Source organism: Neomonachus schauinslandi, chromosome 14 (genome assembly GCF_002201575.2).
Source record: "Neomonachus schauinslandi chromosome 14, ASM220157v2, whole genome shotgun sequence".
NCBI lineage: Eukaryota > Metazoa > Chordata > Mammalia > Carnivora > Phocidae > Neomonachus > Neomonachus schauinslandi.
The window spans coordinates 79120332-79138416 of NC_058416.1; the positions used below are offsets into that span (position 1 = coordinate 79120332).

General features: G+C 47.5%; 1 protein-coding gene across 2 annotated transcripts in view; it reads right to left on the bottom strand.

The window, feature by feature from the left end:
• Window positions 1-2566: 2566 nt before the first annotated feature.
• The window catches only part of FBXW8 (F-box and WD repeat domain containing 8), a 119146-nt gene continuing 103627 nt past the window's right edge, over window positions 2567-18085 (bottom strand). For both annotated transcript variants that reach the window (XM_044920889.1, XM_021698518.2), the window contains exons 9-11: window positions 5081-5254; window positions 3403-3513; window positions 2567-3001 (exon numbers count right to left, since the gene is read on the bottom strand). In XM_044920889.1, coding sequence (XP_044776824.1) covers window positions 2869-3001; window positions 3403-3513; window positions 5081-5254 — 418 coding nt within the window. In that variant the 3' untranslated portion in view covers window positions 2567-2868. The remainder of the gene's footprint in view (window positions 3002-3402; window positions 3514-5080; window positions 5255-18085) is intronic.

Sequence of the window (18085 nt, forward strand, 5' to 3'; positions counted from 1 at the left end):
CCATGGTGGGCAGGGTCCGTCTGCAGTAAGCTGCTGTTTGTCACTTAACTGCAGGGGGGGGGAGGCGCCGTCTGCCTAAATGTGGGGCCTCTAATTCCGAAGTGGGGTGCTGGGGTAGAGGACTTCCTCTTTCCCTTTCAGAACAGACCAAAAGTCTCCTCTTGGGGGCATTGTCAGCCAAGGTGCGATTTCTCCCTCCTGGGGAAGGTGAGGCCATCCCCAGAGTAGCTTTTAAACACACGTTCCCGGCTGGGCAACGGCCACACCAGGGCAGCTCGTGGCCTGGCTTACAAGGCACAGTCTAGGGGCAGAGAGGAAATTCTCTGGGCTGGGGTGGGGGGTGGGCGCGGCAGTCCCTTTCGGGAATCTGATGAAAGCCAACCGGACTTCTTCCCAGAAAGTGCTCCTGTGTAGTTTTGGGTCTCTTGGATCCCGGGCTAGGAGCCCCTGGAAGGGGTGGTTCTGGGTGGTTCGACTCCACTCTGGGCCAGAGCAGGTACCGTGGTAGGCGGGGGTCGGTCCCAGGACACCTGGCCAGGGAAACCAGTAATTGAACAAGCAACGGATTTTAAAAATTTATTAGAACCAACAGACAAAGTATAAGCAAAAGGCAGACAACATTTTAAGACCCACGAGCTCTGGCGCTGGGCCCTCTGGCTCCCCCAGTGACATAGGCGTTTCTTCTCTCTTTAGGGGAGACGGAGGGGGAAGCGTCTGAGCAGCAGAAGAGCTACAGAAGAAAAGGACATGATACATCTGCTCACAACTCCGAACCTGCAAAGAAATTCCCTCAAACTAGCCAACGGGGATGAAGGTAAGGTGGGATGAGCGGAAGGGGTGGGCGTGGGCCAAAGGGTTTTAAGTCACTGGGTAAATGTTGATTTCTAGAGGAACTCTGGTCCTTTCCCCACCTTCCACGGTGTAAAGTTTGCAGCAGCAAACTCTGGGATTCAGTCTGGATCTGATAAACCCTCCTTCACAAAACCAGGCAATTTTCCTTAAGGAGAGAGGTTATAAACAGGGGGAGGAAAGAAACCCCCTATAATCGTGACATTTTACACTGGACTACTGTTGGCAGCGAATGACAATAGTTTAAAACTATTTTTAGTTTTGGTAGAATTTTCTGGGTTTTCAAGGACCTTTCATGGCTGCAAAGCTGGGAAGGGAGAACACATCTGTAAAATGGTGAAATCAAACTGGAAGAGCCTCTTAAAAATGTGTTTACTTAGTGGTCCAGTTGCACTAAGGCTATGAGATGAAAAACCTTACAGAGCGAGGTCACGAGGGGGTCAGAGCACCACATGACAACAGGAGTAAACAAAATACTTCATCTGCTAACTGCAGACTAGCTTCATTTCGGAAGTAATTTGGTTGAAAGGAAGCAGAAGGCCGTCTGAAAGCAAGGGATGATTCCCAGGTGCGGCTCTTTCTCTGGGTCCACTGTCCTATTGAGTTGCACGGAGGTTTGTAATCATGGAATATCTGAAGCACTCTGAAAATACTTCCTTCTAATTTTATACACGTGTACAGTAGGAGAGCTTCGTTTTTCTCTCGGATTCATGTGGGTAGATCATCCCCACCCTGAAAATCCTGTGTGCATAATTACCTCCTTTTCGGTTTCTCACAGCCCCTTGTGCTTTTCTGTATCAAGAGGTGTATATTTTGGAGGCGCCTGGGTGGCTCAGTCGGTTGGGCGTCCTGCTCTTGATCTTGGGGTTGTGGGATTGAGCCCTGTGCTCAGCAGGGAGTCTGCTTAGGATTCTCCCACCCGCCCCTCTACTCACTAAAAAAAAAACAGTATATTTTGGCTTTCCAAAAGCTGGTCCATTGTAAAATGGGGCGAGCATAGGGTTTTGGTGTTATGATTAACTTTGCGATTTGTTGGTTTTCTATTCCATCAGTGGGTGTTTTTAACCCTTCTTTAATTCGTCACTATTTGAGGTGACAGCTAGCCATTTATCTATTTTCTATTCAAGCCTCACTTTGTCCACTCTGGCCTCACCCCTGGGGTTTTGATATTCAGTGTTTTCATGGCCCAGAGGGTTCACGTTTTTGTTTTTCATCTAATTTTATTGCATCGGGTCACTGACTTGGGCCTGGATGTGTCTTTGTGGTCTTCAGACAGCCATTTTCTGTGCGTGGTCTGTGGATATTTAAAAACTCCATTGGATCATGCTTGTAAATTCTATTAAGTAGATCCTCTGAATCCTTCATGTGTTGACCACCCCCGAGGAGCAGGACTTTCATATTTTGAAGGGGTACTAGTGGCCGCTGCTCAGAACAGTCATGCAGTGGTTTGCCGTCTTCATCTTTTAGAAGAGTTCCCCGGTGCTGCCCTGCTTTAGCCCAGTGGTGGAGGATAAAGGTCTCTTCCCCAGCTCTTCCAGCCTATTATGCAGCCGATAGGTAGAAAATAATCTACTGTGGTGTCCACAACATGTGATACAAAGTAAACAGTCCTTAATGCAGTAAGTGTATAAATATGTAATTATAAATTGTGGTAAAAACTATGAGAAGACAGTACTGCTAGCCTAGGTTTGCGCGGGCGGGGGGGGGGGGGGGGTGTGATCTGAGAGCAAAGGGCTGCGAGTAGGGCCCTGCAGGGGTAGTGTACAGACGGCGGGGGGAGACGCACCCCGTCGCCAGGGCAGCAGATGCAGGAGGAAGTGGCACAGTGTCCAGGGAGAGAAAACAACGCCACCGTCCTGCCCACAGGCAGTTCAGGAACCTGTGGGGTCCGACAGGTGCGCCCTGGGCTTTCTTCCCCCAGCCCAACCCTTTAAAATCTGGGGCAGAGCTCCGCAGTAGTTTTAAACATCTGCTTGGGTTCTTCCTGCTCCCCCACGAGGCGCTCCCCCAACCACGGTCCTAGGGAAAGGCGAGCGCAAGGTCGTAGCTGTAGGCTGGCGCCGTGTCGCCGGCCGCTCGGCAGACAGGAAGCGCGCTCTGGAAGGCCAGCCTGTCCACGGCAAACTCGTAGGCGTGGATCAGCCCGCGGTGCCTAGAGGAAGCACACGGACAGCGAGCGCATCAGTACAGGACACCCAGGACAGTGCTTCCTGTCACGCGTGTCCCTCGGAATGCCCGGACTCGAGACAAGTCTGGCAGAGGGCATGGCGTGCTGGGAGGCCGGCGGCGGGGTGGAAAGGGTCCGCGTCAGGGAAGGCCAGGCCAGCAGCCGGAAGGACCCCGCTGTGGCAGGGGGAGAGCAGAGTCACCCTGCAGCTTGAGGAGGACGGGGCTTGGCCACCAGCACTAGGAGTCGAGCCACGGCCAGGCCCCTGGGGAGGCCCTTACAACTGCTAGAACGGCTGTGCCTGCGAGAAGACCCCGGCGGGAGGCTCCTCACAAAATCAAACTGAGAGGGGCTGCTCGGAACCCCCGCAGCCCCAGCCCACTGACCTCCTGTGAGCGGTGAAGTTGTCCAGGTCCGTGTTGCGCACCACCCTCTCGTAGGGCACGTTGGCCGTGATGAGGCTGTGGCTGGTGAAGGACAGGTGACGAACGGGGTGCCTGGAACACGACAGGAGAGCCGTGGGAAAGGGAGCCCCCTGAAACTGGGCTTTAGAACCCTCTGCCAAGCTTCTCATTGACAGAGGACAAGCCTGGGCGCTGTCTGGTTGGCTACCCAGCAACATGGTGTTTCGGATGTCAAGGAAGTTAGCCACCTGCAGGAGAGAACAGCCCCATTTCGGGCGGGCTGGCCTTGGGTAAGTTGTCCAAGCCAGGCTTCCCAGCTCACGGTGTGGGGCTGAGCCCTAAAAGCCCCCTCCCTCCTAAGGTTGAGATGGCTACCATGGAAGTATGGACCATCTGCAGGTGCTTTCTAAAAACTTTTGTCCAGTGCCTCCTATGGTCACAGCACAAGCAAGGAGACACAGGCTAGAAAGCAGGAGCCTGCCGTCAGAGGATTCCTAACTAGCTGAGAATGGAAGATGCATCCCCACGAAACAGGACCAATGTTTCTAGAGCACAAGAGACATTACAAGCCCCCAAGATGGGACACAGGATTCGGCACTGGGCCCCGGGTGGAAAAGGCCCATCAGCCAGGCCTTTCAGGAAGGATGTGTGCAGGCCAAGCAGGGGCAGGCTTCTTGGCTGGAACAGAACAGTGCTCTTGAGAGTACTGAAGATTCAGGGGGATCTGAGTTCAGCTCTGTTGGTCCAGGGCACCAGCTAGAAGACTTCACTAGGGGCCCAGGGAATGGCGAGGACAAGGGGAGCTGACTGAAGATGGCAGGAGGAACCAGGGAGTGTGGCAGCAGAGGCTCCCACGTACCGCAGGGCTGGACCAGAGGCTCAAGAGAACCAGACCAGCTGCGTGCACAGGCAGGAGACTGAGGAGTGAGGCCCAGAGGTGTCCCGGTGGAAATGGGGGCCTTGCCCAGGACAAGCCACTAACCAGTGTTGAAGACTGGTTGTACATTTACAAATGAGTTAGGAAGATGAGTGCTGGGACAGGAAAATTCTGGGGAAGATCTTACTGACCCTGGCTTCCCCCGAATGATGCATTGGAGGGAGCATAGCTTTTCAGGGAAAGAAACATCTGCTGGAAAGCAGGAGAGGGGATGGTGGAGTCCCCTGGGGCTGGAGCTGCAGGGAGAGCTGCCCTAGAAGGGGAGGTGGACCAGCTGCTTAAGGCAGTTCTTTTGGGGATGCCACCATGGCCGAGTTTTAGCTGCCTTTCGGCACCACCTGCTGGCAAGTCCACGCATCACCACAGAAAGCAGGAAAAAAGATTAGCCCGGCTGGACAGAGTGGGCAGTTTAGCTCTCACCCAGGGCTCGAGTCTAATAAAAGCTGCTGAAGGGAGTGAGCACTAGCTCCCGCTGCTAAGCAGCAGCCAATTCGTCTTTTAACCTTGGCTGCTTTTGCACCGGACCTGGACTGCCCTGCCTTCTCTTATGCGTTGCCGACCCGAGTTGTGCAGGAGTCCTGGCAGCGATGAGAGAGAGAGGAGCTGCCTCTCCTGGGACCGGGGTTCCTGGCCTGAGAAACGGAACCCCTGCACCCGGCCCAGGGGCTACGCCAAGGACGGCCAAGGGCGGCACGGGGAGCTGGCTCAGAGGCGGCCTGTTACCTGGAGTGCACTTCCCACAGCTTCTGGCTCATCCGATAATCCCACACGGAGACCAGGCCTTCCTCGCCTCCGCTGACGATTTTCCAGTCGTCCATCTGCACTGCAGAGACTCCCAGTTGGTGGGCAGACAGCGACAGGGCGATTTTGTCAGTGCGGAGGTCATGGATCCTCACCCTAGATACAGAGAAGGGAAATGGGATGCAAGTTAAAGCCCGAAATGACACATTCATCCCCAGTGGTGCTGGTCTATGCACAACGATCTTGTGAAAACAAAACATACAAAAACCCCTTTGGTTGCAAACATCTTAACTACCGGCAGGGACGTTGTATCCCCTTATACACAGTCACAGAGGCTAAGATGCACGAGGAACGAGCTCACTTACAGTGCTTGCAACTCTCTAGTCAGAAGGACTTAAAAGCCCCTGGAACAAGAGAGACTCAAGAGAAATATCATGCTCTTTCTCTGCTCGACAGGAAAGACACCTGCCCTGAGCACGAGTCGGCTCCGAGGGAAGGTGAGCGGGGACTGGCGTGCGACGGTGCAGGCTGTCCCAGGGGGTAAGTGAGGTGTCCAGCACATAGTTGTGCCGGCCATCTAAGATTCTGTTAAGGGCAGGAGGTAAACCAGCCACACGCGTCTGCAACTGAGATCCTTACTTGGTTGGGAAATCAACACTTTTCTGGTATTTAACTCGACTCTCTAAGTTCATCACCTTGTTGAAATTTGAAAAGGGATGTGTCTGTCTATGGTTGACTATGTGGACAGTTAGTTGGCTGCCACTTACCTGAAGTCTCAAAGCAATTACTTTGTCATAATCTGAATTTAAGAACCTCTTTAAAAACTACTCTTTACCTAAGAATATGCTGAATTTCTACATATGGACAAATTAGATAATGAGACAAATTTCTCATCCAGCAGAAACACCAACATAAATGTGGCAAAATTTCAGTACAGGTGAATTTAACAGCCTCTGCGCTGCAACTCAAGAAGGAAAAGACCCTACCACCCAGCAGGGGAGCTGGACAAACCCAGTGCTGACATGTTATTGTTGAGGAGAGACGATCTGAAACACATTCTGTGTCCTAAACTCTCAGTTATGAGCATGCACACTCTAGATCTATTGTTTTCAGAGTTCTGAGGAACATTAATTTGAACCGAAAATTCTATATCTAGTATAGCTACCAAGTTTAAATGCATAATTAAGATTTTTTGTTTTTAACAGGAAAAGACCCCAAATCAGCTACCTGTGGATACTTTCTAAAAGAAAGGGATGTAGCAAAATCCTGGCAGAACATACAGGCCCTGGAGAGATGAATAGAACACTCAATGTAGCACCAGACTGACCGCTCAAAACCTAACATGCTTCCTGAGTCATGGATCCACACAGGACAAACCCACATATTAACAGTAAGTGCTCTGAATGGATCACAAAGTAAAACTCAACACAGGCAACACAGGAAGGGTGGATTTCAGGACAAAAAGCTTTAGAATGACTAAGGGGAGAGTTTAGTAGTAAATGTTTGGTAAAACTGCCCGGGGGGGAAAAAAAACTTAGATGGACCTAGTTTTTGTAGTTTTTTTTTAAGCAATTCAGTTTCTTGAGTCATAATCTACCCAGGTTTAAGCTGATTTTAAGTCTCAATAAACAACTTTCTAGAAAATTACCCAAACTGACCCCCCCCCCGCCCCCACCAAGGATAGAAAAGGCTACAAGGAGCAGACTGTCCCACAAACAAGCTAAATGGGCCCATCCTGGAGGGAAGAGCCCAGGGACTCTGCACACCGCTCCACAGCCCAGCAAGGAAGGAGCACAGCTTCCCACGTCTGTCTGTGAAGCCAGCATTCTGTCCTCCCCAAAACTGACCATGACAGCAGAGTATCAAAGACAACACTAGATTGGTATCAGTGCTCAGACCGAAATAAAATACAGAATTCATCGAGGATGTCTATTAATATAGTTCACCAAGTTACTACAACAAATCATGGATACTGAAACGTGAGGAGATATAGCACTTATTTCTAATGAAGGCTTTAAGAAACAGTGATCTGCTAATACTTCACATTGTTTTAAAAATTAGGTACAATTAGATACAAGAAAAAACGAGAAGTGGACAAGTGTATTAGAAATGACAGTCGAGGGCGCCTGGGTGGCTCAGTTGGTTAAGCGACTGCCTTCGGCTCAGGTCATGATCCCGGAGTCCTGGGATCGAGTCCCACATCGGGCTCCCGGCTCGGCGGGGAGCCTGCTTCTCCCTCTGACCCTATCCCCTCTCATGCTGTTTCTCTCTCTCAAATAAATAAAATCTTAAAAAAAAAAAAAAAAAAGACAGTCGAAGATAATTCAGTAATAACTCAATCAAATGAAGTATGTCAAAATCAATAGCTATCTTAGGTACAACCACTAGTTTTAAAAACTGTACTCAAAGATCTCACTTATAAAAGCAATTAAAGACAATACCCTATAATAACTTTCTCAACTTGGAGCTCCACTGCATCAAAATAAATTCTAGATGGCTCAAAGAGTTAATTAGCTACATTCTAAACCAAAAAACCTCAAAGTCGAGAAGGAAGATATTGATAACTATATATAAAAGTGTTTTAAAATTTTCCTACATGGGGAGAAGAAAAGTCAAGGCAAAAATGATAAACTGGGGGAAATGTCTACAACAGAGATAACTGGCTAATTTCTTGTTAAAAAAATTCATTCGAATTGAAAGTAAAGATTTGCAACCCAATATTAAAATAAGAGAAAAGCTAAGAAAAAAAAGTTCACAGGAAAATACTAATGGCTTTTAAACATGTGTTCACTGGTAATGAGAGGAATTATGAACTAAAATTACATTTGGATACCACCTGTTGCCTATCCATCTACCTGGCAAAGGTCAAGGATGGTAGTAAACTCGGTGAGACCCTTCATGCTAGGGAGGCTTGGACAGACAGGTACTTACGTATGCCTGATGTGAGCACGCCTCTTTGATCTGGCAATATTCAGCAACCAATATACTTTACTTTTGATCTGGCAGTTTTGCTTCTGGGAATTTATCTAGGCTGTATCTAATATGTGTATAAAAATACACACACGGACATATAAGGCCTTTAGCTACCGCACTGTTTTTAGTAGCAAAAGATGGGGTTTCTGTTTCAGACAACTCACTGACCCTCCCACTGAAAATCACTTAGTACTGCTGGATAAAGAACACCCTTTAAAATGCACTGCTGGGTTCACAAAGCTAGTGACGGGCCCAGGGCCCAAGCTGGAAAGCAGCCTGGACAACCTGGGGTGGGGCAAGGCTTCTGGTAGGTGCCAACCTCAGGAACCAGGGCAAGATGGTAAGACTTGGGCCCACCCAAAACGGGGTGGGGAGTGGGAGTCAAGACACCTGCCTTAAAAAAAAAAGACAGCCACATAAAACTTCCGGAAATGAAAATACCACTATTTGTGGATTAGACAATAAATTTGAAAGATAACCTAAAATGGAGCACAGATAAACAGATGAAAAATGTGACTGAGGGGTTAAGAGATGCAAATGATAGAAGGGAACAGCTCATCATGGGGCAATATCCATATAGTTAATGGCTGGTATTTTTCTAGAATTCATGAAAGGCATGCATACTCACACTCCATGAGCACTAATCAAAATGAGAATTACATATTTCTAAGTGTCCTACTGAAGTGACAGAAAGAGGTCTTAAAAGCAACCTGAGGAATGAAGCCATCACCGATCGAGGACTGGAAAGGGAGGGGCCGGGACTCTTGCTGCGCCCGTCAGCGAAGGCAGTGAGGGGCCACCACACAGCGGGGCCAGGGCAGCCCGGGGCTGTGACAGGTGTGGGCGTGCAGACACCCCGTGAAGGAGGACCGGGCTGCTCAGGAAGAGAAGCCTGGCTCCTCCGTTGTGCTTTTGAATTTAATGTGTAGGTTACCTGTTTAAGTGAAGCTGGAAAATTTTAAGATTTTGGGGGCGCCTGGGTGGCTCAGTTGGTTAAGCGTCGGACTCGGTTTCAGCTCAGGGCTTGATCTCAGGGTTGTGAGATCGAGTCCTGCGTTGGGCTCCAAGCGCTGGGTGTGGAGCCTGCTTAAGAGTCTCTCTCTCCCTCCCCCGCCCCCACTCTTTGGGGGGGAAAAAAAAAAAAAAGGAAAAATCTTAAGATTCTGGAACGACACACTTGAACTGGTAACAGCGATAGCAGAACGAAGGGCATAAAGGTGCCCTTTCCTTCTAAGCGGAGACACTGCCGGGTTGTTTCAGAAACAGGAACTCATTCGTGAGGGGGGAGGGGGCACCCCGAGTTCTTCAGGGGTACGGGCCGTGCTGTTTCTTAAGCTGGGGGCGGATGCACAGGCATTCCATGACTAAACCGGACACGGCTTACATACGCTCCCAGATGTATGCTTTGTTTCAGATAAAACTGGACTGGAGAAATACGTAGTCCCAGAACACGGAGAGAGACGCGCTCGTTCTTCCTGGCCAGTGCAGGGAACCATCTAGACCCCACAGCGCGCCCACGAGCTCTGTGACTGGGGCCGCGCGGCCCTCCCTCCCTCCCCAGGGAGCGGTCGGGGCCTACAGATGCGGGGAGAGCAGGGAACAGGCTCGGAAAACAAAAGTCTCCCTCTCAGCATTTAGAGCCGCTTGAGGCATGTGTGCGAAAGAGCAGTGGGAGAAGGTGTAAATGCTGTGAAGGGAGCACTCCCGCAAGCCACAGCTGCACCACTCACTCAGGGCACCTTGTAAAGGACGGGCACGGGGAGGAGGAAGATTCTAGCCCAAGGACTTTTCAGCGCATGTTTGGTTAATAAGGGTCTATTTTGCTGGGGTGATTTTCATAAAGAGCTCCTCTGTTGAATATTTATACTCCATAATTTACAGTTTGGCTGTTAGGGAGACAAAGGCAAACACAAATTTGGTCCAGAAGTTCAAAGTTTGCCATCTGTTTTCCTATTGTATTTAGATACCAGCATGGATGGCTCCAAACAAAATAAACAAATACACCAAAAGATACAGCACTTGTGTATTTTACATCACTAAGGAAAACAAAAACGGGCCAAAAGAGACTTGAACTTCTCCGCCCAGGAAAAAAGGAAAAGCATTTATGACATCTCCTTAGAGAGGCATCACTCTGCTTTCTCGTCAACAGACGGAAATAGCACACCCTACGGTGTGCAAAGTCCACACGAGCCATTCAAATCCACATTAAGAAACCGGTGTCTGCCTCGAGCATCTGACAGCGTGCGCCACCAACCTGAACCGTGTCCCTTGGCCAGGCATGCAACCTCAGCACTCCAATCAGAGACTCGATGCTGGGAAACAGGTAGCACGACAAATGGGCACAAAAGCCTGCCAAGACGACGGATTCCAGGGCCAGAAAGAAGCCAATGGTAGATATTGTGAATTCCTATCTAGCGAGTATTTCGTCAACTTTGCCCGTTGAAAAGAAAAATAATTGGTCCGAGAGATGTAATTGTATTATGTTTAATATTCATGGTTGGGTTTGGAGGGCTGTTCCAACGCTCCCTCTCTCCAGTCCCTCTCTAGTGAAAATCACACCCTAGGAGTCGGCTCTAGCCCGCCAATTAAAATAAAAGACACCAGAACCTTCCAAAGACTCCAGCAGAGGAGCATCCATCTGATGGGCAGGAAAATGTGCTGGAACTGAGAGGGAGGCACGCTCTGGTTGGTCCTGTGTAAGAGCTTTGAATAACTTATTAGAACCCTTGCAGATGGAGCAAGCACAACATTTACGCCCCACTCACTCTCTCTCGCACACCACCGCTTCGTGTTTGTCGGGGCCAGAAGTAAGCTCTGAGACTCTCTAGCTGGGGGTCATCACTCAGGGCTCGCCTCCCATTGGTTTGGATTAAATAGTCCTGAATGATAATAAGGCAAACTGTGTTTGATGGCAAAGATGAAGCCTATTCAGACTCTGGCTCGGCAGTTTCATTTAGAAGGACCTGACCTAAAGCTATATTTCTATCCAGAAAATAGAGGGAACAAATAAGAAAACATTAACATGGAGCCTTTTTTTTTAAAGACCAAATTAATCAGAAAAGCTAGGTTTTTTTTGTTTTGTTTTTTTCAAGAAATCAATACATGATTCTGTTTTGTCCTGTTGAACCTGGGCTATTAGAGAATCTTAAATATAACCTTATATGCCAAAATCAATAGCTTTATCTCCGCAGCACTGACGATGGCCTCTGATGAAGGATTCATTGTCAACAGCAACTAGAAGAACATACAGTTTTCAGTAGAACGAGCCAGTTTAATTTTCCAACTCTAGGCTCTCCTCGGAGCTCTGCATTTTAAAGCTGTATCTCTGAGGTTTGGAGTTCCCTTGGACTGCTCACTCGACCGTCCTGGCTGTTTCCTCAGTGGGGCAGCCCTAGATGGCCTTGAAAAGCTCTGTGAACATCTTGCGATCCTCAGCAAGCCAGTCCGTGATGCCACCGGGTGGGCAATCATGGTGACATGTGTACCTCGCCCCCGAAAATAAGGCACATGATCCCACATTGGAAACATGGAAGTATTTAGCTTATTTTAATATCCTTTTAGATTTTAAATTTTAATCAGATGACTATAAATAGAATAACTGCTCTATTTTACGGTCAGCTGATTTTCAACAATGGTGCTGACCAGTCCGACGGGGCAAAGGATGGCCTTCCGACAGAGAGTGCTGGACATCCACGCAGAAGAATGAGGGGGGCTCCGCCTCACAGCATATACAAACATCAGCTGTAACTGCATTGGGGCCTCAACGGGACAGCCAAAACTAGAATTCTGGGAAGAAGGCTTATATAAGAGTAAATCTTCGTGACCCCAGGCTAGGAAATGGCCTCTTCGGTGTGAGAGCAACAGCACTAGGGACAGAACTAAACAGACGAACGGAACCTCATCAAAATTAAAGACTTCGTGCTGCCAAAGACGCCACCAAGAGAATGAAGGGACAGCCCACCGACAGGGAAAAGTACTTGCCAGTCGTATCTGATACAGGCTTGGCATCTGGAATCTATGAAGGACTCTTACAACTCAGTAGATAAAAGGACAAGTAACCGAGCTAAAAAAAAAAACAGGCCAAGGATCTGACCGGACACTTATCCGACGAGGCCAAAAGCACATGAAACGATGTTCAACACCATTAGCCACCAGGACGATGAAACTCAAAACCACGATAAGCTGCCGCTTCACACCCGTTACGCTACAGTTAAAGACCAGAGCAAGGACTGGTGAGGATGTGGGCAATGAGGACCGTCGCCCACCGCCGGTGGGACTGTCACATGGTGCAGCCACTCTTGAAGAGAGTCTGGAAATTCCTAAAAAGGTTCAACATTGAGTTACCATATAAGCCAGCAATTCCACTCCTCAGTTTATAGCCAAGAAAACTGAAAACCTGCGTCCACACGGTAATTCGTACTTGAATGATACAGCAGTATTTGTAATAGTCAAAAAGTGGAAACAACCCAAGTGTTCATTAATTGATGAACGGATAAATGTGGTATATTCATACGATGGCATACTATTTGGCCATAGAAGGAATAAAGTAATGATTCCTGCTACAACGCAAGTTTAACTTGGAAACGTTAAGTGGAAGAAGCCAGTCACGAAAGGTCACATTTTATAGGATTCCGTTTATATGAAATGTCCAAAACAGATTCATAGAGACAGAAAATAGAACATTGGTTGCCTGGAGCTGGAGGAGCCAGAGGGAAATGGGGAGTGGCTGCTAGTGGGTACAGGTTTCTTTTTAGGGTCATGGTGATGGCTGCACGACCTTGTGAATGTCGTACAATTTAACTTTGTGGATTGTACAATTTAAATTGGCAAATTGTAGGCATGTGAATTTATCTCCGTAAAGCTGCTAAAAATTTAAAAACTCATCTTGAGATTCCAGGGCGAGAAAGGCCGTGGGAACTGTTGGTGCAGTGTCTGTCGCCTTGGCAGCCCTCTCCAATCCTGACATAGGCACCCACCACCAACTCCCACTTAGATTCTCCCTGCAGAGCACTGATGAGCTGCTCTGTCCAAGAGCCCCGATTTCATGGTAGGGAATGAGCAGGACACTGATGAGGAGACTGAGAATAGACAGAATGGAAAGGGGCCTCCATTAACACAGCCCCCGACTGCCAACTACTCATTATTTAAATCATTGAAGAGAAAGTGGGAGTTCTGGTTCTGGCCAAGAATGAAGCCTGTTAACTGCCTGTCTCCTGCTGACCACAACCAAATCCTCTGGATGAAACACAAAGCAAATACCTGAGGACACTGAAGAGTCAACTCTGGGATGGTGGGCTGTGGAGGAAGTGGCCACATGGGGAATGGGTTTCCAGTTTTTTCCCTCTTCTCTCAGCCATGCCCCACGTATGAACTCCAAGAGTCGTGTGGTGGTGTAGGAGCTCATACTCCAAAAGAAACACCATCCTTCTGAAGAACCAAGGAAAAGGGCCCTTCCAGTCCCAAGAACGTGTGCGTTGGGGAAGGGATGTCTTTGTGGGGATTTCCCCCGCTCTTTTCTCTTTTGCTTTGTTACCACAGAGCTGCATGGTGGTAGTGAAACAGGCAGGGAAAACTGAGAGAAACTCACTTCTGGTCAGAGGCCCAAGAGAAAGGAGCCCCTGAAGGCTGGAAAGTGTCGGGATGAAGAGAGGAAGAAACTGAAGGAGCGCCTATTGCTGTTTGTACAAACCCCCCCACAACCATCAGGCTCGTCTCTGAGCTGTGCGCAGGACCGCTCCCGTGCAGTACAGCAAAGGCTGAGATTTCAGCTCACACTGCCGTCTCCAGATGACCGGAATAGACATTTTTTTCTGAAGACTCAGAGATGGCCAATAGACACAGGAAAAGATGCTTAACACCACTTATCATCAGGGAAATGCAAATCAAAACCACAATGAGCTATGACCTCATGCCAGTCAGAATGGCTAGTATCAAGAAGAAATAAGTGTTGGCGAGGATGTGGAGAAAAGGGGACCCTGGGCACTGTTAGTAGGCATGCAAACTGGTGCACAGTGGTGCAGCCACTGTGGAAAGCAGTATGGGGGATCCTCAAAAAATTAAAAATTCCACCGCTGGGTATTTACCCAAAGAAAACAAAAACACTAATTTGAAAAGATACATGCACTCCTGTGTTCACTGTGGCATTATTTACAAGAGCTGGAAGCAATTTAGGTGTCCATTGATAGATGGATGGACAAAGAAGATGTGGTATATATACACAATAGAATATTCTCAGCCATAAAAAGTGAAATCTTTCCACTTACAACACGGATGAACCTAGAAGGTATTATATTGAGAGAAATAAGTCAAAGAGAAAAAGACAAATACTATATGATTTCACAGATGTGGAATCTAAAAAACAAAACAAACAAAAAAACAGAAACAGACTCATAAATATGGAGAACAAATTGGTGGTTGTTGGGGGCGGGGGGGGGGAGGATGAACAAAATTGTGAGGGAGATTAAGATAGTACAATATTCCAGGTATAAAATAAGTAAGTCCCAGGGCACCTGGGTGGCTCAGTCGTTAAGCGTCTGCCTTCAGTTCAGGTCATGATCCCAGGGTCCTGGGATCGAGCCCCACATCGGGCTCCTTGCTCAGCAGGAAGCCTGCTTCTCCCTCTCCCACTCCCCCTGCTTGTGTTCCCTCTCTCGCTATCTCTCTCTCTGTCAAAAAAAACAAATAAAATCTTTAAAAAATAAAAAATAAAAAAAATAAGTAAGTCCCAGAGATGCAAAGTACAGCATAGGGAATACAGTCAAGAATGTTGTATGGTAATAGATAGTAACTATACTTATCCTGGTAATAATGCATAAATGGCTAAAATTATTGGATCACTATGTTGTTTACCTGAACTAATATAACATTGTATGTCAGCTATACTTTAGTTAAAAAAAATAAAAAACCATCTCAGACTAACCCCTGAGTAACATTATGTGTGGGACAGAGCCAGAGAAACATTAACAAAACCTTTGAAAATTGAGCTGACACTGGAATCACCAGCCACAGAAGATAAAACTTGCAGTCTGAACCTAACCAGGGTCACTCCCCATTTACAACAATCTTGTTTTTTTTTAAAGGAGGCTCCACGCTGGGGCGTGGAGCCCAACATGGGGCTTGAACAGACGCTGAGATCAAGAGTCAGACGCTTAACCAAATGAGCCACCCAGACACCCCCTAAAACAAAAATCTTAACATTCTCCAGAGGATTATACAACAGGTTCCAAAGTGGACACAACATAATATTTCAAATGTCCAAGACACAATCCAAAATTACTTGACATACATCCCCCCACACCCCACAGAAACAAACCAACCAAAAAACCCCAGGAAAATGTGACCTACTCCTAAGGGAAAAAAAACAAATAACCTAGATTTGGGGAATCATCAATAAAGGTAAAATGGTAAGAAAGAATGATGTTCTGAGCAGACAAACAGATCTATATGCAAATTTTGAACTCAAAAGATCTGAAATAAAAAATTCACTGGATGGGCTCAGTAGGGAGAATGGATATAACAGAGGAAAGAGTCATTGAACCTCAAGTTAAATTGAAGAGTTATTAAACAATCTGAAGGACAAAGTTTAGGGAAGAAAACGAACAGAGAGAGAGCATCAGTGGCCTATGGGATAGTATCAGAAGGTCTGACATCACTGAGTCCCAAAAGGAGAGGAGAAAGGGATTAGTGCAGAAAAAACATCTGAAGAAATAATAATTTGGTAGAAGACATAAATGCACAGATTAAATGCTCAGTGAACCCCAGAGGTTAAACAACAAAGTGGCCTATTTCCTTCAGTCTTTCTCTTGGTAACCTATTCAGGCTTCTCGTAAGTGTTTTCATTCCTAAGCCATTAATTCATTTTGCCTTCATTGAGCAAACGCATACTTCCATTTAATTGAAAATACCACTGATCATAAGAAGCACCATTATTTTGTGTAACATCTAAAAATGCTGCCAATTAATTTTAAGATGTCCTTATAAAGGACACGCCCTGATTGCCCAGCTGTGAAAATGTAAAAAGGGTATCTTCGACTAAATACAAAACTTGGTGTCGAGCACTCACTGAGCACTGGACACTGGTGAGGAGAACAGACACGAGCACACTCCTGATGTTACTCCTCGCTCCTCTCCGTTTAGCAGGAAAGGACAAAATGTGCAAGGGAGAAGCACAAGCCAGCAATAACTATTTCCACCTTAATCATTCCCTTTGTCTTTATCAGACTCTGTTTTTTCTGGAAAGGGTGAGATGCTAGGCGAGCTATTCTTTTCCTTTAAATTTTAGCCTCACCGCCCACTGCCCCCCCCCCAAACTCCTTACAAAACTCCATGTTTGCTAATTTCCTTACATTCATGAAAAATTATTTTTGTCTTAACCTGGGACAGTTTTATGTATCTTTAGAGTCCACTTCATTCTCAAGTTACTGATAGAGCACTAAGAGACTGCAGTAGAAATTAAGTTTAAATAAAAAAAAGGGGGGGTTCCAGGTTTTTAAAATTGCATCGGCCATTAAGTGACAACCAAGTACATAGTTCTCTTCATAGTATTTGACCCCTTACTCCCACTTTCGAGATAAACCATAAGCTGTAAGAGCCTGTGCGTACATCTCTAATGAGATCCAACTCCTAGCCAGTAAGCCTCTGCTGAAAACACGCGCACACCCCTTCCCTCTGCTAGATTTGAGAGTCTAGATTCCTTATGCTTTCTTTTTTCCAGATGTATAATTTTTTAACCCCTGTGTTTCAAATTCATTTTGCTTACACTACTATTCTGATCATAAGGAACGACAGCAAGCCCCTGACGTCCCAGCAGTGGTCAATCAGCCAGCACAGGTCTAGGACTGCCCTGATGAAACGCCACTCTGCATACCCCCCCCCTTCTCGACTCCAAGCCACTAGTCTGTTCTTTACATCCACAGAGACAGAGGATTAAAAAACAAAACAAACCAAAACCACACCGTAACACTGGTTTCCTAACGAAACAGACTTCCCACGGGCAAATCTGCACTTGAACAGGACCAGAGAGCCATTTTACACGGGGCCTTTAGCTTCTCTTCTGGCAGCCCTGCTCCAGAGGACAAAGCTTTACAGAGTTTGAGGGTCTCCTAATGGCAAGATGCTGTTCAGCTGACAAGGGTCAGGACAGTCTGGCTTTAACTGTCCCCCTACAGCTGACTGGGCTACGTTATGCAGGCGGTAGAGGCCTCTTCTCTGGAACACTACGGTGGTTTCCTGGGAGCCTAGCTGTAGTTGAACACCCAAATGCTCATGCTGTAAACAAACTCTGAAGCGTAACCTACAATCCTAAACCCTTCCATTTGGATGCCCCCGAGAGCCCTCTGCATTTGCTCTCCTGGAAAGAGTAGGAGCGGCTCGGTCCCTGGGGGGGATCCTACCAGATAAGCGTGGAGCCTTTGTACGGCTCGGTCTGGAAACTACAACATGGGAGTAAACTGCAAACCAGTCAGGTTTCGTTTGCTGGGCCACATGTGGGGCCACTTACCAAGCCTAGTTTTTTGTTTGTTGTTTTTAAGAGAAAAACTGGACATACACTGAGCAGTTTAATTCTCGAGCTCAGAAATTATCAGCCATTTTAGGAAGCCTTGAGAAACAATTTTCTGTCAGTAGAGCACACTCACATTATCTTTCTGCTCTAAGGTAAGGGGGTAGCAGCGGGGTGAAGGTCAGGAGTTGAAAATATTATTTGATACGATAATTATTTTTGCAAGCTGCTGCACTGGTGTGGCCGAGGTCTGAGACTTGGCACACGGGAGTGCCCGCCTCGCGATCTGATCCCCCCCCCACCGAGCAGTCCACCACCTGCAGCCCGCAGCCGGGCCGGGGGAGGGGGTGCTGGCAGACCCTTGCCTCCAGCCATGCTACCTCTCTTCGGGGCACTGGATCAGACACGGCAGCTAACCAGCCAAAAAAAAAAAAAAAGACAAGGAAAAGAAAAGACAAGGGGGAGAGGGAACGGGGAGGGAAAAAGACCTACAATTTGGACTCAGAGAGTCTTTT